This window comes from Camellia sinensis, chromosome 15, assembly GCF_055761805.1.
Source record: "Camellia sinensis isolate YWXY chromosome 15, ASM5576180v1, whole genome shotgun sequence".
Classification (NCBI taxonomy): Eukaryota; Viridiplantae; Streptophyta; class Magnoliopsida; order Ericales; family Theaceae; genus Camellia; species Camellia sinensis.
This window is the reverse complement of record NC_138975.1, coordinates 130,177,855-130,204,809: the sequence shown is the minus strand read 5'-3', so window position 1 is coordinate 130,204,809 and position 26,955 is coordinate 130,177,855. Positions and strand designations below refer to the sequence as shown.

General features: G+C 31.8%; 3 protein-coding genes and 1 long non-coding RNA gene across 4 annotated transcripts; 3 read left to right on the top strand and 1 right to left on the bottom strand.

Moving 5' to 3' along the window:
* Nucleotides 1-230: 230 nt before the first annotated feature.
* On the bottom strand, nucleotides 231-1,393 carry LOC114305866 (uncharacterized). The gene has a single exon (XM_028251003.2). The coding sequence runs from the start codon at nucleotides 1,343-1,345 to the stop codon at nucleotides 602-604; it is 744 nt and encodes a 247-aa protein (XP_028106804.2). The 5' UTR covers nucleotides 1,346-1,393; the 3' UTR covers nucleotides 231-601.
* A 3,958-nt stretch (nucleotides 1,394-5,351) lies between these two features.
* LOC145813660 (uncharacterized) lies at nucleotides 5,352-7,095 on the top strand. Its single transcript, XR_014356860.1, has 3 exons — nucleotides 5,352-5,904; nucleotides 6,006-6,082; nucleotides 6,857-7,095. It is a non-coding gene; the product is annotated as an uncharacterized LOC145813660 (long non-coding RNA).
* Nucleotides 7,096-8,248: 1,153 nt separating this feature from the next.
* Nucleotides 8,249-10,245, top strand: LOC114311170 (chaperonin CPN60-2, mitochondrial-like). Its single transcript, XM_082908577.1, has 6 exons — nucleotides 8,249-8,477; nucleotides 8,923-8,975; nucleotides 9,152-9,247; nucleotides 9,623-9,722; nucleotides 9,812-9,914; nucleotides 10,166-10,245. Exons 1-6 carry the CDS (start codon nucleotides 8,249-8,251, stop codon nucleotides 10,182-10,184), a joined length of 600 nt encoding a protein of 199 aa, XP_082764703.1. The 3' UTR covers nucleotides 10,185-10,245.
* Nucleotides 10,246-16,005: 5,760 nt separating this feature from the next.
* On the top strand, nucleotides 16,006-22,590 carry CDF1 (cell growth defect factor-like protein (DUF3353)). Its single transcript, XM_028229241.2, has 5 exons — nucleotides 16,006-16,395; nucleotides 16,554-16,639; nucleotides 20,019-20,401; nucleotides 21,947-22,023; nucleotides 22,132-22,590. The coding sequence occupies exons 1-5, from the start codon at nucleotides 16,337-16,339 to the stop codon at nucleotides 22,280-22,282; spliced, it is 756 nt and encodes a 251-aa protein (XP_028085042.2). The 5' UTR covers nucleotides 16,006-16,336; the 3' UTR covers nucleotides 22,283-22,590.
* Nucleotides 22,591-26,955: the final 4,365 nt, after the last annotated feature.

Genomic DNA, 26,955 nt, shown 5'->3' with positions numbered 1-26,955 from the left:
AACAACAAATGAGGAATTTGAGAGCTCAACTATTTGTTTTTGTTTTTGTTTTCTGTTTTTATTTTCTAACACACACTAACATCTTGTTTTGCCAACTGTTTTTTTGATTTTTTTTCTTCTTCTAAAAATAACTCTTTTTTGGAAATATTTTTTTGAATTTTTGAAAATTATTTTACAAAGATAAAAAAGGAAAACAATATATATTTTCAAATGTTTTATGACAACCCAAGTAAAATCTATGCACTTCACCATAGGTGATATTAGAAGCTGAGAAGAAAGAAATTTCTTGAGCTACATGGGGTTAATATATCTATAAAAACAAAAGAAAAAGAAAAAGAAAAAGAAAAAGAAAAGAAAGCATTTTTTACAAGGTAAACTAATTGTTCTCTCACACTAAACCATACTTGAAAAGAGAATCAATCAAGTTGTTGAGCCTCTTCACACCACTTCTTCTTTTTCACCTTGACTCCTAGTTACACTAAAAGATAGGGTACAAAATGCTATCGTCTCAAATCTTTTTGTTCCTTTGTCTCAAAACATCTGCATCCATTAGATCACGTTTTCGGATTATTGTTCTTTGAAATTTTCAGTAATCTAATGGCTATGAGTGTCTGAAGACAGGAGAACTGAGAGATTTGGAGACACAGGATCCTTGACCAAAAGAAGGAGCTACAATTACAGACGAATAAACCCTAGAACTACCGAGTGAGAGACTACAAATCTTATCTTTGTCTTGAGATTGAGACCCATAACATCCAAACCCATCTCCACAACTTGAAGAACAAACTATGGTTTCTTCAACAAGTGTATCAAAATTGATTGAACCATCTTCTACACCACCACCTCTATTATGATCACCTCTCCATAATATTGGACTATCCACAGACTTGTTGGTAAAAGATGAGGGCTTTGAAATGTTCTTCATGATGGCATGTTGAAGAAGCTGATACAGCCTTGGATTCTTTCCCAATAAGTTGCAATTCTCTTCATGGGTAGTCATGATTCCATGGTATGTGAAGTTTGTCTTTGCATTTCTTCCTCGGAGAAGGCGAGCAGCACTGTCGTAAGCCATGGCGGCTTCTTCTGCCCTATCAAAAGTCCCCAACCATAGCCTTAGCTTCTGTGAGGAGTCTTTGATTTCAGCTACCCATCTCCCAGAGGGCCTTTGTCTCACTCCAAGGAACCTTCTCTCATGGTTGTTACCTCTTTTTTGAAGATTTAGGATTTTTCTCTCTCCATTTTCTTGGAAGTTTTGAGATTCATGAGCCATTGAGGGATGATTGGTACATGGGTTTTGGGATTGAAATAGAACTTCTTGTGATTGGGAGCTCTCTTTGGTATCCATGGGAATGGGAAATAGCTAGCTTGGCTGGTTTTGCAATATGAAATTGTAATCAAATGATTATATAAAATAAGGGTAAATTACACCAACGTCTCTCTTGAGGTTTGGAATAAGTTTAATATAATTACAATATATTATTTTAAAATTTAATATATCTAACATTTTATTTATTTTTTCATCGGTCGTTCGTTAGTCACAATGATGAAAAAAATAATACTTTCATTGTTTTTACACTAAAATATATAAAAATATATTATTTATGTGTATATACAACTTTTGCATTAGTTTTGGACATTTTAACCTTAATAAATGTTGTTAGTGAAATTATGCCAAACACTAATCAATGTGCTTAGTTTCAGTTTTTTGAAAATTGAGTTTTTTGTTTTTAGTGAATATTTTTAAAATTTTAAGTATTTTTTTTTACTTTTTTAGATGTACTTTACTTAAATGTATCTAAAAAGTAAAATATTTATGAAAAAATATTTTAAAAAATTAATAAATATACAAAAATACGAAAAGTATACTGAATTTTCGTATTTTTTTAATTTTTGGTATTTAGTGAATTTTTTAAAGATTTTTTTTCACAAAAATTATACATTTTAAGTGTATTTATGTTAGGTGTGTCTAAAAATTAAAAAAATCTTAAAATATTAGAAAATTTTAGTAAAAATAAAAAAATATGAAAAATAAGAAAGTAGAATTTTCTAAAAAGTATTTTTAAAAAACTAGAAACAAACCTAGTGAATTGTATTTTTTCTAAACCTATAAAATAATGACGGGGAATATACAATGCAAGTTGATTAATTTTTATAGGTAAACAACTGAATTTGGTGAATTATACTAACAGTCTTTATAATTGGGGCTCGTGTCACTTTAATCCCTGTCTTTTCAATTGTGACACATTTGACCATGAATTTTGAATCTTGTTCTAAATAAGGACAATTGAAGATACTATTGATCAATTTCAAGGGCAAAATTGTTAATTTAATAAAATATAAACTAATTTGATAAAAATAAATGTCAAAAAGATATTTTTGAATTTTTAAAAATTATTTCTACTCACCAAAGATAAAATTATGTAAAATTGATAAATCTTCTATACATTTATTTATTTATTTTACAAAATTAATTTTTAATCAATTATACATTAAAAGCCTAACAACTATCCATCAGCATCCAAACATATAATAAAAATTAATTTAGTAAAATAAATAAATGTGTTAAAGATTTATCAATTTTACATAATTTTATCTTTGGTAGGTAGAAATAATTTTTAAAAATTAAAAAATATTTTTTTGATATTTATTTTTGTCAAATTCGTTTATATTTTATCAAATTAACAATTTTTTCCTTAAAATTGAGCAATGGTATCTTCAATTGTCATTTTTTAAAACAAGATTTAAAATTTATGATCAAATATGCTACAATTAAAAAGTCAAGGATTAAAATGATATAAGTTCCAAATTATATGGACAGTTAGTGTAATTTGCCCAACAAATCTATAAATGGGTAAAGATTCAAATATTAGCAACAATCACTAGCTTATGTTGGTATAAAGGCAACAATTGTGTAACCATCGAAACAATAGTGGTAAATGCTTATCAATAAGTAGGGTTTGGTAGAGATAATTACATACACAACATGTTAAAATAGTGTGATGTGTCCTCTTGTACTTGTGTTTGATGCATTAGATAAAGCTACCATTAGATAAAGCTAGTAGGTAAGACAACAGAAGAAGAAAAAATAATTTGAGAATTTAGTCCTCAATTGGTTTTCATTTTGGAACTAAAAACAAAAAAAAATATAAAAAGATAAAATAAACTATATAAGTTAATAAGAAAAAATATCACATCTAAATTATAATCATTATATATTTTTTCTCACAAAAATCAAAAAAGTCTAAAAATAAAAACCAAACAAAACTAAAAAAGTCAAGTTAAAAAAGTCTCAACACGAAAAAATTGACTACCATAACCAATGTCAAACAAAACTTTAATATATAAGTAGTGCTATATATATATATATATATATAAATGCTTTATTCAAATTTCTCTAAATTGACCTAGTGGCTTTTCTTTCATCATTACTTGAGATTCAAGATGAAGTTTTTATGTGCAAAACTTGTTCCTATTTTTTATTTTGATGACTAGAAATCATTTCCTAAGTAGGGTTCTTTGGGCCCGTTTTGAGAATATAAACCCGAGGAACAAACGATACCCCTTAATCGCATAATGAAAGACATGTTTGTATAACCTTATCTTCATGAGAATATTGTACAACAATCTGATATATATTGTTGTTTGTTGAGTAAGGTTTAAGATAGAGAACTCTCACAAATCGAGTGAGTAGAACAAAGAAAACATAAAAATTCAAATCCTCCAGCCATACAAGGAAGAAGGCTTCATACCTTTCTTAGGACTTAATTCCAAGGAGGTCATGGGTTCAATTCTCATTAGGGGAGTTGAATTAAAGGAATGTAAGCATTTAGGTGCTTTGCCAAGAATGGGGAGATCTTCTCTCATAAGTGCTAATCTAACAACTAACAACTAACATTTGCCGATCAAAAAAAAAAAGAAGAAGACTTTATAGTGAGTGATTGATTTGATTCATGGCATACATATAGTAATTGGTGGGGGTAGCCCGGTGAATTTTTTTCTATTTCAAATTGTAAAAGATCGTCATTAATAAATTTTTATTTTAAATTAAAAAATGATTGAGAAAAAATTTAAAGCTATAATGCGGTGATAGCTATAGCCCTCGGTTTTAAAATTTTAATTAAAGAGAGTCAAAATCTAAAACATAAGCAAAAAATAACCAATCAAGTATAACTTCAAACAACTAAGAGGATAAGACAAACATTCTTATAACATAAACTTATTTTTGCTTATTTGATTGTGTTTTTGTTTTTGGTGTTCTCGAAAACATCAATTTTTTCATATTATTTTCATTTGTGTGAAAAAATAATTTTGAAATTTCAAAATAAACCTTTTTGTATTTCTTAAAAAAGTGGATTGTTGGCTGAAAAAATTTCTAAAAAATAGTTTCAAAAACCATTCACCAACAAGTATCTTTTAAATATAAAAACATAAAATCAAAACACAAACCAAACTAACTAATGTATGACTTGTGTGGAAAATTTGTACTTCCAACAACTTCCGCCTAACAAACATAGGGCACATTAGCAATTTAGGGAACTACTAATTAGGTGATGATCCAAGGTGGAACTTTGAAACCAATGGAATTGAAAATGTTGAAGAAACCTCCAAATTAATAAGATAATAAATAGAAGTGATGGATTGTTTCTGGTAAACAATCATTTATTAAATGAATGTTTATCCCAATTAATACCTTGGGTGACATAAATCCAAGAACCAACAAACAAAACACACACCTCAAAAGCACAAAAACAAACAGAGCTCTCACGTTTTCATCCTCTCTCTCTCTCTCATAAAAAAAACTAAACGTTTATATTTAGCATTTGTCACATAATGGGTGTCTTTGTTAGTCCATTAGAACATGGTCTACTCATCATATTTGGTTATTTTGTGTTCTTTTCAAATTTGAATATATATATATATATATACTGCAAAATCATCAGAAGAACCCTTTTGCCTTCTTGTTTGATTCCTCATACACTGGTCACTGATTTTATTTATTTTTTGGGGACAAGTACTGCTTACACACTCTAAATTATTTGAACCGATTTATGTAAGATTTGTTCAATAAATAGGTGTGCCTATGGCTATGACATGGTTGAGGTAGTTTTTTAAACTCACTCACTACAGGAAAAAAGGGTTACGGTGGCGTTTTTTTAACGACGTTTTTTTAAACGTCACTGTTATTAACATTTAACGGCGTTTTATAAACGCCGCATATTCTTTTTAACCAAAACGGCGCCGTTTTATAACAGGCCTCCGAATGCGGTGTACCGCACGCCCCTTCTCAACCCTTATTTTGTATCTGGCCCTCTCTCAACCCATACGCATACATCATTTTATCTGAGCCCCCTCTCTCTCTCTCTCTCTCTCTCTCAACCCTCTCTAAGCTCCATCGAAGTAATTTCGAAGCTCCATCGAAGCTCTAGATCGAACCGATTTCGAAGCTCCGTTGAAGATTCAGTGATTTCCAGCGAAGATTCAGATATTCGAAGCTCCATCGAAGCAATTTCGAAGCTCCATCGAAGCTCCAGATCCAACCGATTTCGAAGCTCTGTTGAAGATTCAGTGATTTCCAGCGAAGATTCAGATATTCGAAGCTCCATCGAAGCAATTTCGAAGCTCCATCGAAGCTCCAGATCCAACCGATTTCGAAGCTTCGTTGAAGATTCAGTGATTTCCAGCGAAGATTCAGATATTCGAAGCTCCATCGAAGCTCCAGATCCAACCGATTTCGAAGCTCCGTTGAAGATTCAGTGATTTCCATCGAAGATTCAGATATTCGAAGCTCCATCGAAGCAATTTCGAAGCTCCATCGAAGCTCCAGATCCAACCGATTTCGAAGCTCCATCGAAGCTTACAGAGCGAGACCACTTCATCATTCTTGGCTGTGATGGCCTGTGGGGGGTATATCATCTGTCCACTATCTCTTTTGCCTTCATTTTAAAACTATTTTGACTTTGTTTTGTGCTCCAAATGTCATGATGATGCCTTCTTTGGTGAAACAGATGCAATGCCTGGAGGAGAGTGCTGAATCCCCGAGGGAAAGAAGTTTAAAATTTTACAAAGGATGTCGGAAATACACGTGAGTACATTTTTAATCTTGTCTCTGAACTTTTGCCTGATTTACGAATTCAACTTTTCTTTCATATTTTTTAACTTTTTCTTGCAATTGCCGTATATCTTTGAATTTCGATTATATTTGATTTTATTTATGTATTCAATCATTCATTTGCATAAATTTGATATGTTGTTGCTTCAATTTGATTAGGCACCATTAATTGAACTTCAATTTATAGTTGTTCCCTATGTTAAGATGTTAATGTCATCTAATTTTCAACCATAACTCTGTTTTCAGGATAATATGCTTCAATAAGTTGGTGTTCTTTTTCCCCGGATGTTCTTAACTTTTTAATATCTTTGTTTTGATGAACAATTTTGGTTTGAAAAAGAAGTGAAACATATTAGATAGGAATGAAATTGAGAGAATGAACAAAGTTTACATTAGCAAAAATCTAATTTTCTTGTTATCCCTGTGATCTTGTCCTTGGCTAGAAATTCTGCATTATGTTGTTATTGATTTTCAAGGGAAAGATATATTGATTCTGCACAAACTTTTGTTAGTTGGATGAGTTTGGCTCCTTTGCCTTCCAAAGAAAGTGAAGAGTTATTGATAGGTTGTTGATTTGGGTCGTTTATGACCATCATACAGATACCAATTCAAACTAAGCCTTATGTCCCAATCAAGTATGGTCGGTTACATGAATCCTTTTTGCCCATTATGTTGGTAAAATATTATCAAGTTAGTGTATTTTATGGTAAGTGATGCTGGTGTTTCTGTTTGTTCTTTAACTTGCAGTGAAGGACTTGGCGGGGGATATGATGGGGACATTGCTTTTGCCAGTGCCCTAGAAAATTTTGGTGGAGGGCATAATGATCCAATTAGTGTGGCTTTCGGAGGTATGTCTAGATGTTGAAATTTTTTCTTGAAAGTTGCCTTGGGTAGTGAGTTGGATGCAAGTTGGTGCATTTATAGTCATAATACATACTCTAGCTTGTTCATGTTGGAACCTTTTGCATGACAAAGTCTTTATTTCTTTTTAGGCACATGAGGTATGAACAACCTTAAAACAATATGACATTCTTGAACAATATGTATGTTGTTTATAAAATTTGAGTCTTGGATTGAGGGGACTAATTTGTGGAAGTGAATAAATAGACTCTTATGAACATCATAAGAAGTTTTGTCTATTGATCTTATGTTGGACTTTTGTGTTTCTGGAATCTGGATATTGGAATTTTGTGTTAATTATGAAAATATGTTAAAATACAAATTCAAGCTTGTACATGTAGTTGAAGCATTGTTTCATGCTTCAATAGTCATAATTTGTTATGCTTGGGCATGTACTTTGACTTTTATGTGGATAGGGGTAGACCGGGTGGTCAGAAGTTCACCAAAGAGTGGCAAAACATGTTAGAGGCATTGGAGACAAAGGCGATGACTGGAAGAGACATAGAGCAGTCCAGCCAAGAGAAAGAGAGAGAGAGAGAGAGAGAGAGGGACAGTGGAGAGCTCAAAGTACTGAGCTCGACCTGAGATAATGTATTCTACCTTTGTTGTAATTAAAGTATCACCTTCTATATATGGGATATGAGCCTATGGTCGTAACTAGATATCCAGAATATTTGTCATATTTACTGGTAGGATGACACACTGATTTTGCGATTTGATATGTTAGCAGTGGCTTAATGCATTTCAGAGGCGCAAGTTAATAAAGTTTAAGGCTGATTTGCATCTGTTATTTGTCAAACAAATGGAACCTCCTCTCATCTGGAGATATGGAATTTTCAAACTTTGCATAATTAAATGATAATGAGGTCTTAACAAGGAAGGTGGAATTTGGGTAGAAGTATCTATTCAATTCAAAGTAAAATTGGTAAATACCACCAAATGTGAAATGGCTACCTGATAATCAAACCTACCTTTTTTTTTTCAAGCAGCTTCCATGGAATAAAACCACCACTGGCCTACCTGTCAATCAAACCAACCTTGTTTTTGTTTTTGTTTATCAAATTCCTAAATAGGGACCCAATGCAAAGCAAAGCCACTAATTTTATTATACCCTTTGGATAATAGATATATAGGTTATCTTCTCTTGTTCTAGTTTCAAAATTTTTGTATGTTCTTCAAAACAAGCCACCATAGACTCGTAGTTTCCAAAAACAGAACACATTTGGGAGTGTTTTTGAAATGGGTTTGATGGGTGAGAACCTAACACAGATTGTGATACCTGTGGCTGCTTTAGTGGGGATTGTGTTTGCTTTGTTTCAGTGGTTTTTGGTGTCAAAGGTGAGGGTAATTGGGTCTGGTTTGGATGGATATAAGGACAGGTTGATCGAAGAAGATGAACCAGAGGAGGGTATTGACTCTGAAGAGGCTGTTGCCATGTGTGCTGAGATTCAAAATGTCATTTCTGTTGGTCAGCTCTCTCTCTCTCTCTCCATAAGTTCTTGTGCCTTGTTGCATTGTGATTAATGGAATTCAGCATGATTGATTTTTGGTCCATTTGACTTTTAAAACTGCTTTTCAATTAAATCAATTTTTTTTTTTAAATTTTAATCTTTAGTTGACTCTTCCAATTTCCATTCCTTTGTTTATTAAGTTTTTAGGTGCTTTTAGACTACAAGTCCCTAATAAGTAAAAATAAAATAAAAATTGAAAAAAGACAACTGAAGACCAAAAAAACCAATAATGAAGCTGGTTGCAGACGTAAAAGGATGAGAAGTAGGATTTCTGACATGAGTAATTCTGATTTTTTTTTGTTTGTTTGTGTTTTGATCATAATTCTGATTGAGTACAATAATTTTAGTACAAGCTAATCATTTTAGAATTATGCAAAGATGTTTGAGCATGGGGTGACACAGTTGTTATTGACGGTGCTGGTGACAAAGAGGCCTTGGAAGAGAGATGTGAACAGGTATATGTTGCTTCATTCTTCGAAATGTGAAGCCCTATTTGCCTGTTGAGTTTATTCTTGAACTGTTGGTGATTGATTGACCATTAGTTAATTGAAAAGCAATAGCAAAAAAGTAAAAAATAAAAAATTTCTTCTGATCCTAACTTCATTATGCTACCTATCATTTGTAATTACAGATTAGGTCGGCAATTGATTTGAGCACTTCTGATTATGACAAGGAGAAGTTTCAAGAGAGATTAGCTAAGCTTTCTGGTGGTGTTGCTGTATTGAAGGTCTGCCTCACTACAATGCAAACTTCTCAGGCTAGCTAAGTGCCTGCTTGTTTGGTTTTGTTTTTGCTTTTGCTTTTGTTTTTTGCTTTGATTTTGTGTTTTCAGAAACAAAAACAATGAAAAGTTCAAAAACCTCCATTGTTTTCATTTTTATGCGAAGACCATTTTAAAAAAATTTCGAGAACATCTTTTTGGTGTTTCTGTAAAAATGGGTTGTTTTCAAAAAAATTCCTGAAAACAGTTTTTTCAGAAAACACAATATGAAAACAAAAACACAACCAATCAAGTTTCTAATTCTCATATGCTGTTATCATTGCAAGTGAAGCAGTACCCCTGATAAACACAATTATGAAACTTGTTTGTTTGATTGCACAGATTGGAGGAGCAAGTGAAGCTGAAGTTGGTGAGAAGAAAGACAGAGTAACAGATGCTCTAACTGCCACAAAGGCAGCACTAGAGGAAGGAATTGTACCGGGTAGGGAGCTTCATTTTAATTGGCTTTCTCTGAATCTCTAGTTTATCGTAAATGGATAAAAAGATTGACAAAAAACACTTTCTTTGCAGGTGGCGGAGTCGCTCTTCTTTACGCATCAAAAGAGTTGGACAAACTGCCAACAGCCAACTTTGATCAGAAGATTGGTGTTCAAATTATTCAGAATGCACTAAGGTCTGAAAGTTTTCGTTTATAACCATTAATAAACCGAAAAGGTCTTTTAGAATTATTTTTTATTTATTCATTTATTTATTTTTCCATGTGTTGTGGGTCTCATTAAAATACTCGAAAGCAGCCATTTCTAGATCACTCATTTTGTATTATCGCAAACTAATGAGCCTCTTCTTGCTTCAAACCTGTAATCAAAAGATAGCAGCTTTGAATACTAACCAATTTTCCATACAAACGGTTCAATTCCATTGCAGATGCCTGTGCATACAATAGCTTCGAATGCTGGAGTTGAGGGGTCTGTTGTTGTCAGGAAGCTATTGGAGCAAGACAACCCTTATCTTGGGTATGATGCAGCCAAAGGTCCGTAGACCACCTTGCATATCATCTTGTTTCACCACATGACTGCGAATGTTATTTTCAGCTTGTACTAAAATGATTAGCTTCTGTTTCTGTTGCACGATCAGGTGAATATGTAGATATGGTAAAGGCTGGAATTATTGACCCATTGAAAGTAGTTTTAGATATGGTAAAGGCTGGAATTATTGCATTCTAGAATTATGCAAAGATGTTTGAGCATGGGGTAATTCAGGCATGCTAAAAATCTGTCAGGACATCAATTAAGGTGTTACCTTCTAATAATAGTATAAAATATGCCCTTATATATGAATTTATGGGTTTTGGGATTTGTGAAGTAAACATTTAATTCCGTACTCGTCATTGAAATTCTTTGTATTTTCTTTGTGATATTATGTGCAAAATTCCTCTTATTAAGGGTAAATAAGTAGTATAGATTATGCTGAACATGACGCTCATAGACTCATAGTGTTTTATTACCTGTCATGATTAGTTTAGGTAGTATGTGGTAGAGTTTCTAACAGAGTGCACAATGTGATCTATCATTTATGTTTTTGGATGGAATGATAGCTTGACATGATATGAGAGCATATCTGCAATGTAGCGATAGCCAACATTTGCAGTGTAGTTAATGTTCTTAAAGAATCGTGGAAATCATATTTTATTGTCTTTTCTTTTTGGTATATTTCAACATACACACATCTCTCTAATCTAATGTTTTGGAGTTTCTTATTCAATGTACTCTGAAACTCTGCTACAATTTCATTTACTAATAGCATAAATGCTTTGATCTATGAAAATAGTCATAACCTGTTTTATTCTCCTCTTCCTGAAGCTCATGTTGTCATCTTTACTTCTCTTAAAATTTTCTACTGCATCATTTATTATTTTCCTTCATGTTAAATACAATTGCATCAGCAATGATATGTGCATAAAAGTTTACGCACACAGTATCCACCAATGTCTCAAAATGTACAAATCGCTGCATTTTGTGCACACAAACTTTCTGTGCGTGTAGGGTTTTGTATTTTTATACATGTCAAATGATGAAGTTTCATTTTGTCATGAGAACAATGGTGTTGGTGTTCTTGTTGCAACGACAGATATTCACAAGGCTAATTCTATTCTCTCAGGTTGGAGGACACGAAAACTATGGAATCAAAGACGAATTCCATTGACAGGGCTGTTGCTAACCTCATGTTTAGTAAGGTGGATTCGGGTGGAATAGATCTCCTCGCTGCAGTGTCATCCAAAGAGGAAGCTAAGGGAACAACCAAGCAGTGCAACTACAGCTTGAATCAGCCACAACAACCTCATTGGCATCACCACACAAGAAGTTCAACCGGTGATGTCGAAGTTCCAATCTTCGGTTAAATGAAGCCACACTTGTTGCTGCAGCAAATAGATCCATGCAAATTTCTCAAGCACTATATTGTAAGCACTATGTAGTCGGTACATGCTGTCTCAACTCAACAGAGATGCACATTTCAGATTTCATGGAGTACGTGGACCTCTTTAAATGTGTATGTATATATATATATCAAAGTGGTTTGTATTTGTTAACAGGATGTGAATTCTTGATGCATCCACTCAATTTTGGTTAGCACCTAAATGAGTTATATGTTTCTGTTAAATTGATTATTTTTATTTTTATTTTGTTTATAATTTTTCATCTTATTGCATTGTTTTTTATTTTTAATTTTGTTTTTTATTATTTTAATAAACATCAATTATTAGTTCTTAATAATTGTTTATGACAGGTATTTTTTTCAACCATATAAAATTAGCACAACTTCAAAAATAAAAAAAAATAAAAATAAAGGCTATGGCGGCGTTTTTTGAACGTCACTATATCCCTATTCCAACGGTTAGATTTTTAAAATGTATAAATATCTTTGACGGCGTTTTCAAAACGTCGCTAAATGTCATACTGACGTCACAGTACAGTTAGGGTAGGACATTTGGCGGCGTTTTTAAAAACGCCGCCTATACTAATATACCGACGTTTTCCAAACGCCATAAAGCTATAGCGACGGCCGCGTCTTCGGCGTTTGGTACAAAACGTCACAAAAATAATTAGCGACGTTTTCAGTACCTATAGCGGCGTTTTTAAAACGCCGCTAAAAGTCGATTTTCCAGCAGTGACTCCTTTGTGGGAGCTAAAAATAACATGGAATTATATGGGTCTAGTATGGGCACGTGACATAATTTTTTGTGCACTCTACTTGGATCCTCTTCTAGGTATTTTACTTGGGGTTAATTATTCATTAATTTTAAAATATAGACACGTAATATTTCATGACATAATAATTGATGAAGGTGAGTAGGTGGGGTATTGTGTTGGATGATTCGGAAACATGAGGGGTATATTAAATAGGGTAAACTACCAATAAGTCTTAATAGTTAGACTCAATTCCCATCAAGTCTTATTAAAAATAAGTCTTGGCAAAATCGTTGTTAAAAATAATTTTTTTGTGACGATTTTTTACGTATGTCGCTAAAAATTAACAATTAGTAACTTTTTGTTGTCATGATTTTTATAAATTGTCGCTAAAACTTACAATTAATGACTTTTTTTGTAATGAATTTTTTAAATTGTCGCTAAAAGTAGTGAATTAATGACACTTTTTTGTGACGATTTTTTAAACTGTCACTAAATTTATAATTAGTGTCATTTTTTGTGACAATTTTCATATTGTCGCTAAAAATTAACAATTAGTAACATTTTTTAATAGTATTTAATGAAAAATGTTATTAATTATCATAGAACTTATTGGACAATAAATTCACTTATTAGAACTTATAAGTCTCCTTATTAAATAATGATTGATTAAGAAATACAAATACTTAATATTCTAGAGATCATTGAATAATTTCCCCTACTCGGGTGCACTCTGCTTGCATTCTAGTGGAGACGTAAAAGGATCCTAACAATCCATTTGGATAATGATTATCACCTCTACATCTGGGGACACTATCCCACATGAATTGGTGCAAAAATCTCAGTTAGTTATTCCGTGCTCTATATAAAGAGGATCAGATATGCAATACAAAAATATAATACAGTAAATTGATTATTATTTTATTCATGGAAATACTACTAAGTTTATCATTACATGTTTTTTTATACTAAAACTCCTCAAAATAACTAAAAATGAGATTTAAGGGAAAGCAGTTGGAGTTGCTTTTACCCATTAACTATTTACACTTACAATCCGTTTGGATCGGAGGGTGAGAAAAGAAAAGAAATGATTGTAATGTCTCACTTATGTGAGAAAAGAAAAGAAATTATTGTAATTTTTTATTTTCATATTTGAATGAGTATAAAATAAAGCACGTGACAAAGGGATATGAGTGACATTTCTTTCTTTTTTTGTTTGTTTCTTTTTTTTTGTTTTTTTTTGCATTTTAAAGGACAATCTTGGTATTATAAATATTTTACAACCAATCAATTTATTTCTCACCAAATCTCACAACTTTTAGTGAGAAATAAAATAGATAGTGAATTCTCTTTCTCATTCTTTCTTACCCAATTTATAGGAATGAAGGGGCGTGCTTTGACAGCAAAATGCGATATCATTTTGCATTTAATTCGTTTGTTAACCCAAAAAAAAAAATAAAAAATAAAAAATTTGCTGTGAGCCACATGCTGCTAATATGTTTGATTAGGTGACAAGTTATTTCCCTTCATCCCCAATTTATAAACTACATATGAGAAAAAAGTTCTCTTTTTCACCATTTTTTTTTATTATTTCTCACCAAATCATTCCATCTAATTAGAGTGTTAGGTTTTAATGTACCCCAATCCAAAAAGTGGGAGTACCCAAGTATAGGAGTATACGAATATTATAAATTTTTTACTCAACAAAAAATATCAGATAAAAAAAGTGTATAAATAATAATAGGCAACTTGATAAAATTTAGATGTCAATTAAGGCTTTTAAATCTTTCTGTAGGCTTAGATTAGAACAAGCTCAAGCCCAACTAAGCAAAGTTCAGCACCTTAGCCCAGCCCATTCCACCCCCAGCCCAACATATTTTTCCTCAATGCTACTGGTGATCCAGCTAGAGGCAGTTAGTTTCTGATATTCTTTGATGCTCTATTTTTTTTTAGGAGGTTCCCTCTTGCCTAGATTTTAAATTGAAGAGCGCTCTTTGGACTTGTGGGATCTATTGTGCATTTGTGGGGTCTATTAGGGTTGTTTTGATGATTCAAACCGTTTATTTTGTCGAATATTTTGTATATTTCATCTGCACAAAAAATTAGGTTGATTCGGTAATTATAATTTACTTGATTTATCACATTTTTGACCAAAAATAATTGTGTTTTAAAAAATAAATCATATATTTTTTTGGTAAAAAATGTGATAAATTAAATAAGTTGCATTTATCAGATCTGCCTAATTTTTTGTGTAAATGAAATATATAAAATATCTAGCAAAATAAACTGTTTGAAATTATCAAAACAGGACTCGTGATGAATCCTATGAGCCCAAACAATGCCCTCCAATCCTAAATCTAGACCGGAGCGGATCCTCCTCCATTAAAAAATAAATAAATAAAAATTATGAGTTGTTTCTGTGAACCGGACAACTGAACTTATTTAGGCCTCGTTTGGGAAGTGGTTATTTTAGTAGGCTATTTTAGTTTTTGACTATTTTAAGTAGCTTAAAATTTTTGTGTTTGGGAAGATGATTGGATTTTTTTGTGGTTGGATGTGATGTTTGTGAGAGAAAAAGTGAAATGATTATGGGTTTGATGTGATATTTTGTCTTATTAGCTATTTTATTCTATTTTGTCTTTTTGTGATTTTTAGCCTAAATTTGGCTATTTTTTTTCTTCCCAAACACCCCCTTATTAAAAATTCGTTACTCCAAGATAAATTTACCTTATCACTGAAAATATCTTTAAAAAAAAAAAAGTAATTCATCAACCATTTGCAAAACCAATTTACATAAAGAAAAAGGAAAATATTAGAGGTCTTAAATTTTCTACTAAATAAATGACCAGATGTCTCACATGGGTGTGGGGCCCACAAAATTGAGGACCCCAGACATTTGGTCATTTGTTTGGTAGAAAATTTGGTGTCGCTAGCATTACCCAAAGAAAAAAAGAGGCCATTTTCCATGTTTAGCAAATTTATTATATTTTCTTTGAAAAATGCTCCGTAACTCGAGAAAGTAAGGCTCGAATGGCGCAAATGGTATGGAAAATATTATCTTACCGGTAAGAGAATAAAAAAACATCCTAAAACGACGTCGTTTGGGGATTTCGAGCCACTCGAGCCACGGAAAATTCGAGCTACGAATCGGAACCGATTTTCTTTTAAGAAAATGCGTGAGAGCTTGAATGGCTCGAAAATATTATCTTACCGGTAAGAGAATAAAAAAACACCCTAAAATGATGTCATTTTAGAATTTCGAGTCATTCGAGTCATTTGATTTTCGAACTACGTAGCAGTGCCGTTTCTTTTATTGCCAAAATATACATACATACATTCATACATATATATATATATATCCCTTCAATCTATGTTTTCAAGTTTGATCAATTAAATTTTGAAAAAATTACCAATCAATAGTATTCTTCAAAATTATTACACATTAATAAAAAAAAAAAAAATTTCAATTATTAATATTTATAATATTTATCACATTTTAGTAAATTTTTTATTTTTTTTTATTTCGCTCAACTGACAAGTTATTTCCCCCTGAAATTTCCCCCCCTGAAAGTCAACAATTTTTCTACAGTATGCACCTATGCAATTTCATTGAAAATATCAAATAAATAAACCGGCAAATTTATTTATTTACTTATTTTACGAAGGGGCGCATTGCGCATCATAGCGTAGTGTATACTATCACTAGGAAGAGCTGTCTCTCTCTCTCTCTCGCCTCTACCCAGAGCTTCTTTGGAGAGAGGAATTGCGAGCCACAGTACCAATCAACCCACCATCACCAGCACTGCAATGAAGCTCCATTTCTTCAATATCCGAATTTAGGGTTTTTGTCTCTCTTCTTCTTCTGCACAAATTCGCTGTGAAATAAGATTCAAAAAAGAAGAAGACAATTATGGCCGCCCTTCTGGTTTCAAACCCTACCCTTTTCTCTCCTTTCCTCGGCCAAAAACTGTAAGCCCCCCCCCCCCCCCTCTCATATATGTATGGGAAAGTCAATTCAATTTGATAAAATTCATATTTTTATCACAATTGTTTTTAATTCTAGGGTTGGTTATTTTACTAATTCGAGATTTTTAATGCTTTTTGATTAATCTTTGTTTCTGGTTCAGTTCTCTTAGTAGCGATTCAAAGAGGTCCACCGTGTGTAGCTTGCATTTTAGGAGCCCTAGATGCGCTGTGGATACACCTTATGAAGGTATTGATAATGTTTAATTTTGTTCCAAGTGGGTTATTTAATGCCTAGTGTTTAATTTTGTTAGCAATTCTAAGCAAGTTGAAGCTATGTGTGTATGTGGTATGTTTGAGAATAGGAACTAGATGCAATTGTATTTTTTTGGAAATTTGTGACATTTGAAAATTTGAAGTACCCAGTTAACACTTGGGGCTTGTTTGATTGGGTGGACTATAACATATGATTGGGATTATTAATCCATGGGACTTACATTCCATTGTTTGGTTATAAATTTTATTGTTCGGATTCGATTCCAATGGTCATTTTATCCTACAAAATTGACCATTTTTTAATCATATAACTAATAACGCAAAATATACATATAATTGAAATTATATATTTCCATATCTATTGCAAAACAAACATGGACAAGAGGAAATTACGTGTCTCACTATTCCCATCATTTTTAATCTTGCAAATAAAACAAGCATTTACAATCTATGATATGTGGGTGCGGTCACTGAGATATCATCTCAATGTTTATTTATGTACTAGTGTATATATGGGCATTAGGATGTTGTTTCTCGTGCTTGTTTATTAGCTTTCTTGGTATATTGTATTTTTGTTGGCACTTTGCAGAATACCCTTCTTATACTACCACAAGGGAACTGGAAATGTCTTTAGGTGTTTTTCTTACGCATTAACTTATTGGATTGCTGATTATTCATGATCAAAATCTTGTAGGTGCCAATTTGGCTTAGATATATTTGACTTCTAATGGATAGCAACCGTAACTAATGCAGACAGTGTATAGCTACATCCATAATCAAATGTAAAATATATATTTTAGTGTAAAAGAGATAATATCATCATTTTCATCCATATTGTTAACAATATGATTGATTACGAGGGGTGCAAAGTGCTATGAGAATTTAAATCTTAGGGAAGCATGAAGTAACTATGGCAAACTTGTAGAGTTAGTGTAATTTACTTAAAATGAAAATACTGAACCGATCAAGTACACATGAAACTGTTGTACAAGCAATATAGTTTGTTTCTGACTGTGACACTTGGTGCTTAATAACTGTCCTGTGAATCTCAATCACTGGCCAACTTTGGTAAATTCTTGTTCAAATCTGTCAGAAATGCATGCTTTTTCCCGGTGATATTTGCTAGTTGTTACTCAATTTGTTGCTTATAAAATAAATTAAATTTACAACTCAGTTTGTAACATTATCTCCTCCATATTTAACCCTCTTTTTTTTTTTTTTTTTTTTTTTTTTTGTGTGTGTGTGTGGCCTATTGAGGATTTGATTTGAGTGATTTCGCCTTAAGATTTATAGCATTTATTTATTCTCCAGCTTCCGATGGAACTTCTCCGTAGCAAAGGCAAGAGAATAAAGAATGTATATTGCAAGGGTAATGTGATCCGTGTATTACTCATTTAGTGAGACACAAATACCAAATAACCAATCCCACCAGGTATATTTAATATGAGAGGTAGTTCCTATCTGTGTGAGTAGACTATCCTTAAAAATTAAAAGGGTAAATTACACTTTGCCCCCTTTATATTTGACCACTTTCCTACTTTGGGCCTTTTTTTTTTTGGATAAATAAAAAAGAACGGGCAAAAGGGGGGCAACTTGAAAAAGCACACTTAACATTTCCTACTTTGGCCCTTTAAGTTTATTTTTTTCCATTTTGGCCCTTTATATTTCAAGTTTTTCCCAATTTACTTCTAAGCTAACTTCTATTAAAAATTAGACGGAAAATGCCATAATAGCTATCACATAATATAAAAAAATATATTATTATGTTGGGGTTTAAATTTATGTTAGGGATTCATATCGTGAATTGAAACAGTTTCATACCGAAGCGCGAATTGAATTGAATCGTGAATCGTAAAGATTTGGTCATTTTTTCTAAATTACTTAAAAATATATGTCTATACATTTAGATGTTAAATATATCTTATGAATGTGAAATATTTAGACTTAAATCAATGAAAATATTATTTTGAATAATAATCGTGTAGTTTAATATGTAGATGTTAAAAAGAAGTCAAAAAATATGTCGGACACAATAATTTAAAAAATTACAATAAAAAAAAAAACGCCCAATTAGTACACATTAATGTGTGTTTGGGAAGGGAAAGATTGAGTACACATCTAATTTTTGACATAATACACAAAGTGATGGTCCCAAAACTTGAACCCATAACCTCGAGATTATTAGGCCAAGTCTTAACCATTAAACCAATGGTCACCCCTAATTTAAAAAATTGCATGAATCGTGAAAAGTGAATCGAATCGTGAATCGTGCAATTCATTAAACATTCACTTCCAAAATAGATTCACCCATAGATTCGTAGCGATTTTACAAAAATTATGAATCGAATCACAAATTGTAAGATTCTGATAACAGAAGATGTGAGTTATATATGATAAAATATTTTTATACCAGGTGACTGTCAATGTATAATTTTCCATCTAATTTTTAATAGAAATTAGTTTTAGGAGCAAGCTGGGAAAAACTCGAAACCTGAAGGGCCAAAGTGGGAAAAAATAAACTTTAAGGGTCAAAGTGGAAAAGTGACCAAACGTAAATGGGGCAAAGTGTAATTTACCCAAATTAAAACAATGCACGTTTGCTTACACTTGAATGCCCTGTAGCACTTAATCTGTAGTTTCCACCTTCAGTCATTTGCTTTTTGTATATATATATTTTTTCCCACTAAGTTCATCTGTTGTACTTGTGCAGTTATGCAAAGATACCCTTCATGGAAAATATTAGGGCAAATTACCAACTACACCCTTGAGGCTTAGTGAAAATACGAATTACCCCATGCTATTCTAGAAATCACGTCCCATCCCTTGAGGTTTATATTCACATAACAACTTACCCCCTCCGTTGGTAAGCAGGCAGCAAATGAATAAATTAGTTTATATTTTACATATGTCAATGCCGTACCCCTTCTAACCAAAACAGAGGTTTAGGATTCAGTCACATTTGGAACATAGGTGTATGAGCGATTCTTATTAAGAAAAATAATAAGCAAGGTTTTGTGTTGATTTCTTTGTCCAGCGATAAGCATTGCGAAGATCAATCATTTGTTTGTTATACTTCCTCAGCTTCTCATTTCTTAGGAGCATGAAAGAATTCAATGATTTGGTTGGTCAGTTCGTGTGCATCCAATGGTTCTAGTATAGAAGTTCCAGTGTGGATCTTCTTAACTGGATTGCATAGATTGATTTGATTAATTTGTATTTAAAGTCATCACTCCTAGTTTTTAATGCTTATCAGCTTATGTAACATACATCACTCACAGTTTTCCTTATGTTTTCGCATGATTGCTGATTACATTGAAAAATTCTTGTCAAATATTTATTTTCTTCTTCTGTAGGCAATGTTCCAAAATTCCCTCGAACTAATGTTTGGGACCCTTATAAACGCCTTGGTATAAGTACTGATGCTTCTGAAGAAGAAATTTGGGGTTCCCGCAATTTTCTTTTGGATCAATATGCTCGGCATGAAAGAAGTGCAGAAGCAATAGAAGCTGCTTTTGAAAAAATACTAATGGCAAGTTTCATAAATAGGAAGAAAACAAAAATCAACTTGAAAAGCAGGTTAAAAAAGAAAGTAGAAGAGTCTCCACCTTGGGTCAAGAACTTGCTCAGCTTTGTGGAAGTTCCTCCTACTGTAATTATCCTTAGAAGATTATTCCTTTTTGCATTCATGGCTGGCTGGAGTATCATGAATTCTGCTGAAAGTGGGCCTGCTTTCCAGGTTTGTTTTCATTCTTATTTTCAATCAAAGTCTCTTTTCTTAATTCCCTCTTAGTCTGCAGAAAATCTTGCCCTTACAAATTTTTTGTTTTTTATTTTCACTTTCCAATGCATCTTTAAATCATTAAAGGTTTTCTAATTGATGTCTGGAGTGGCTAGACAAGTCTGCTTATCTGGGGTTTACTGTTTTGACTCTGAATATTAAATTTTTTGAAAATTCAATGATGATGGATTAGAGGGGGATAATGGATGATAAACCACATGAACCTTACCATACTGTCTTAACTCAATTTACTGTTTGTTCTATTCATAAAAGAAAGAGCTGCTTTTGCCAATAATTTTGATCCATCTCATGCATGGCAGACTTATTCATTGCACACACTGTCTTCTTTGACAGACGCAACCATATGCCTTTAGAATTATAAAATTTTAGGTATTGTTTAGAAAGCCTTGAAGTAGCTCAAGTTGAGATGGTTGCTTAACTTCTAATAATGTGTTTAGTGCTCCAATGTATAAAAGAGTATATTCTGCTAATGGAGCATTGAAGATTCCAGTTGTTTACTGTAATATGACCTTGAATCCTTGTATTAGATTCTAGCAACCAACGGTAATGTTGGTTCTAAGAATTTAATGGAATGATTAATATTTGTTTCATGACCCTAGAAAGATCAAACTGAGATGCCAGTCCAGATGTGTTCTGTGTAGTTGCCTTTTTTTTTGGGTTCGTTCATTGTATTCTTTTAGCATCTTCTTGATGCTCTTTCAGTAAGATTGCTTATTTATCAAAAAAGTAAATTGATAAATAATAATGATAGAAGGCAAAAAGGAGCAAATATCATTTTGCCTCCTAAACTATCACTCAAAAATTAATTCAACCATTGTTCTTTTAATAATATCAATTTTACACCTAAATTATTTGATTTTGGATCAATTTTACCCCTGCCGTTAGTTGCCGTTTATAATCAAACGGAAGATGTTGACATGGCATTGAAATTTTGTTTGAAATTTTATTTTCTCGCCTCAAACTATCTATAAAATATAAATTAGACCCCCAAACTTCATGTTGTTCAGGGTTCTAATTGATAGTTTGGGGATACTTTGGGGGATAAAATAAAATTTCAAATGAAGTTTGGGCCCCACATTAGCAACTTCTATTTGATTATAGATGGCAATTGACGGTGGGGTGAAATTGATGCAAAATTGAATAGTTTAGGTATAAAATTGATATTATTGAAAGAACATGGGTTGAATTGATTTTTCAATGATAGTTTGGGAGGCAAAATGATATTTTCTCGGCAAAAAATAGTCTACTGTAGCATGAAATTGACCTTTTGTTACATTTTAAGTCTCTGCCTCTCTGTTGGATGGGATAACCAATGCTGAAACTATCATTAAGCTATTCTTTATACACCTGGCAATGTGCGCACATATCATATGCACTTGGTGTAATCAATTTTTCAGTCTAATTGATCTCTGTATATACATGAAGAATATTTGGAAATAATATTTACTTTCTTTCAAAATAATATTTATTTCCATTATGCAGGTGGCCATTTCTTTGGCAGCTTGCATATACTTCCTTAATGACAAGACAAAGAGCTTAGCTAGAGCTTCCATTATCGGGTAAGTTTCTATAAGAAGAGATTGATCGTTTTTTCTGTGTTCAACATCTCCGTGCATGTTGCAGTTCCCCTCTTGCTTTTGTTTAAATGTTTGTCTACTTCATTGCAGATTTGGATCTCTTGTGGTTGGCTGGGTATGTGGTTCTTTCTTGGTTCCCATGATCCCATCAGTTGTGATACACCCAACCTGGACACTTGAACTTTTAACATCACTGGTGGCATATGTCTTTTTGTTTCTTGGATGTACTTTTCTCAAGTGAGAGCTCGATATGCTCTCATTTGTTTTTGTTTTTCATTGAAGTTCAAACCTAGATAAACTTTTATGACTTCTTAATTTTGCTTAGATAATTTTTATTTTCTTTTTGTGGCGTCTGGCCTAGTGTTGTCAATAGGCTATTAAAGCAATGAAGTGCTTTATAGTGTGATTCATTTTCTTCTTGGATCTTTACACCGTATTTTGTCCGAAGAGTTGTTGGGGAAATTGGCTTTTGGTGGGAAAAACTCGAAATAATTGTAATTTTTAATTTGTAATTTTCATGGAAGTACAAGTGTATCTTGTTTGATGCAAGTGAAAGTAAAAGCTTTGGCATGGGATACAACTTTCAAAAATGCTAAAGATTTTAAAAATTTTATGAATAATTCTACTAAATGTTTCACATAGGTATGGGACTTATATAAGACTCATGTTGTGTGGGTCTTACACACATGTAAGACATTTGATAAAATTTTTGGTAGACTTTTTGGGGTCTCTAATATTATTCTACAACTTTTGGTTGCATTCATTTGCATCTTCATGAGTGTATATTTATCATTTGCATCTCTATGAATATACATTTAGGGGTTGTTCAGGATGACTTAAATAAGTGTATTTTTTGTTTTTTTATGAAAAGATGTGCAAAAAAGTAGAGAGGTGATGTGATGAAAAAAAGATAAAAAAATAAAAAGATAAAAAGATGAATTATTTTGGTGTGCATGAGTAAATGTTTGATGCACATCTTCGTTAGTCACACCTTTTAAAATTAGATCAATTATATTAATTTGACAATTATAGCTCTGACGAGGGGAAGGAGGGGAACGGGGAGTGTAGGTTTTAAATTTGGGACAATGTAGCTGTCCATTGTACAATTTTGGATGAATGTAGGCTAATTGGAATAAATTGGAAAAATTTAGAAACATTGGAGACGTAAGTTGCGAAGAAACTTAAATAGTGTAATTTATCTAATTTATATAATAAATGGGATAAATTATACTTAACACTTTTACACGCTTGGAAAATACAATGGTACACACTATTCAAAGGTGTCTATCATATATATCTTATAACTAAAAAAAAAAATGACATAATTTTATACTTTTTGAATTATAACTAAAAAAAATATATCATAATTAAACACAACTTGAGATATAATTAAAGAATTTATTAGTTATAATTAAAATAACATCATAACTAAAAAAAAAATTGACATAATTAGGGGTACACAATATGCATCCTTTTTAAAGGTTATGCTAGAATTTCCCTATATTTTTATTAAAATTTTATTTTGATTATTTTATTTTTAATTGTAACAATTAACACCTTACACTTTAAGTTAAGTTACAATAATATTACTCGATCTTCTATTCATTTGACGTTAATAAAATCAACGAAACTTATTATGTGGACAATACATGATATCTTTCTCACTTCATTGGCTGCTACAGTTTTATTAAATTATGACATTAGTCCTTACATTTTTATTGTAATCTTACTTTGGTCATTTCATTATTAATTTCAATCAATTTTACAAATGGTGGATAGGTATAAAAGAGTGAAATTATCAATATCAATATGTAGTGATGCAATAATTCTCATCAATTTTATTAATCTAAATGAAATTATTATTTTATTTAATTTTCAAGCACTATATAATATGTAAGGATTCATTGATAATATAAACCACAATTTGTCCACAGATCGGATGTTGAACAAAAATTTCCATTTCAATCTTGAAAAATGTTAAATAATTCATTTTTAATATTTTCAAATTTCTTTAAAGTCTTATTTCTAGTAATATTTCTTGAAAAACCTTGATATTGAGATGCAAAATCTTCGTGAATCGTTTTTAGAAAATTGGGACATTTACTAATAGTAAAAGATTATTCTTTTTTAATAACATAATTTTGTGCACGTATAAGATTATATAAAAATGTTTGCAAATTACCAATTGCTAAAATTCTTAATTGCATTTGAGTTCTAATAAAAAGCTGTTGGCTTTGTAAATGTTTATTAACATATTTTTTTAGATGACTAGTACTCCCTACTGATGCAATACTAAGTAGATTTGCACAATATTTACATTTTACTTTAATTACAACTGGCCCATCAGAATTAGGTACAAATAGTTATTCAAAATGCTCACAAACAGTACTAGACGTGTCTCTAGATGATGATGATGCTGTTGGAAGAGGGATATTAGATATAGTAGATGGAGAGTCAATAGATTCATGTTATGTATATTCATCAATATAGACAAAAATATTAGGGACATTAGGATCCATATTAATATAAGTAAAATAATATATATTAACTAACAATGAATTAAAATAAAGAATAAATAATAAATATGAATAACAACAAGTAATATACGTTAACAAACAATAGATGTAAAAAAAAGAGTAACTAATAAATATTAATTCAAATAATTAATGTTACCGACTGGCGAATGCGATACAAAACTCAACTTCTTTTGATAAAGAAATTTTTTTGCATAATTACAATTGTCACTTAAGAATGAGACTTAAAAATTAATTGAGAGAGTTGAAAGAGAATGAGAGCTTAAGAGTGAGATTTGTTTATTAGAAATAAAATGAGAGAGGAGGTGATATTTATAGGAATTTTGGTTTAAATTATTAAAAAAAAAAAGTTTTGGCCGTTAAGGAATAATGGTCGACCCGTTTGAAGGAATTTCAAAAATTTGACCTTGGGGTTGGAATTATGCACATTCTGTCAGGCCACCAGTGGCGAAAATTATTAGGTCGAGTTAATAAGGGGTGAAATTTTTGGGGCCAATCGAGCTTGAACTAGGCCAAGCTTCAAAATAGATGGTTCAGGCTTAGGTCCAGGGTCTTCAGGTAAACTCGGGCCAAGGCTCGGGCCTAAACGGGTAGGTCCGCATCCGTCCACAAGTGGATTTCGCATGGGCCACGGAGCAGTGGACTAGATTTATACCCCTAAATATATGATACTATATTATTGGGTAAATTACATTGACACTCCCTGAGGTTTATGTTTATTACAGTTCCTCCCTTACCTTTTGAAAATTACATCCCCTTCCCTGAGGTTTAAAGTTTAATTACAGATTACTCCCTCCAGCAATTTAATTTTTTTAAATACCAATTTTGCCCTCACTAGGTAAATTACATTAATACCCCTCACATTTTAGAAATTACAATCTTCTCTCTATGGTTTAAAGTAGTATTACCAATTGCCCCATCGGTTAGTATTAGTTGAAAAAAAAAATTCATTGAAAAAAAAATTAATTGGAAAAAAAATTATTTGAAAAAAAAATTAATTGAATTTTTTTTTGTTATTTCAATTTTTAAATTTCTGTTTAAAAATCAACGTAAACTCATTTTTTAATTTATGTTTTTTTTTTTCAAATTTGCAAACTGAGACAACCATTTATAAACCAAAAAAATTATCAAACAAGTTTTTATGACAGTTTTTAAATTTTTGTAAATATAAATTGAAAATTGAAAACGAAATGGTTACCAAACAGATCTCAGATGGTAAAAATATCGTAAAATTAACAAATAATTAAATAAGTTATCAACGTAAGAAATGACTTATCAAATGATTCTTAGGCTATGTATGGTTTGATTTTTAGAATATTTTTTTTTAAAATTAAAATTTAATTTGGTTAAGAAATAAAAAATAAAAAATAATTATCATTTTTATATAATTTTTATCTTTTGGGTGTAATAAACATAAACCTCAAGGGGTGTCAGCGTAATTTTTATCTTACGTTATTTTTTAAACAGAAATTTAAAAATTTCACTAACAAAATTTTTTTTCAAATATTTTTTTTTTCGAAAGGGAGACTTCGGCAGCAACAGATTTCAACTTGGAAACGGTGCTCTCTCTTCAGCAATGAGACTGCTTGGGCGGCGGCGGCGACGATTGACGGTTCGAAGGGGAAGGGTTTCGTTCTCTTCTTTTCGATCTGAAAAAATATCAGTTCGATTCTTGAAGTATGTTCGGATTCCACCATTCTCTCTCTCTCTCTCTCTCTCTCTCTCTCTCTCTTTCACATCCACTCCATATTTGTTCGATTATTTTGTGTTTTTAACTGCAATTTCGATTATGGGTTTGGATTAATGTTATGGGTTGTTGGATCTATTTGAATGTTGGGTTTGTTTGGGTGTACATTGAGACTTTGGTTCATCAATTGTTTCAAATGCTGCAACAAAGCCTAATTGAACTTGCATGAAAATGAAATTAATGGTTACAAATCTATGTTTATTCGGACGAATCCCAAGCCTGTGGAAATGGCCATGGATGAGTCGATTCTTTAACATCCCATAAGAATCCAGGAATTTTAGTAAAGAAAAGTCCTAGATTATTTACACTCTGTTTGGATTGATAGTTTTTGGTGAGAAAAGAAAAGAAAGGTTGGGAAAAGAAAAATCTCAATCAACTGTTTGCATAATTAAGGGTTTTTTTTTTAAACACAATTAAGGATTGGTTTGTGAATTGATTTTTAGTAATATTTTAATTTTTATACGAAATAATATGTAAAAAAAAAGAAGAAGAAGTAAGAAGACAATGTACATAATCTATTTTTTTAGAATTTGATTTATCTGTAGAAAAACCTTTTTGTCGCTGATTTAGAAGGTTCCTCAAAATCGTCATATTTACTTTCCCCATGGTACTAAGCATGAGAATGATCCCCAG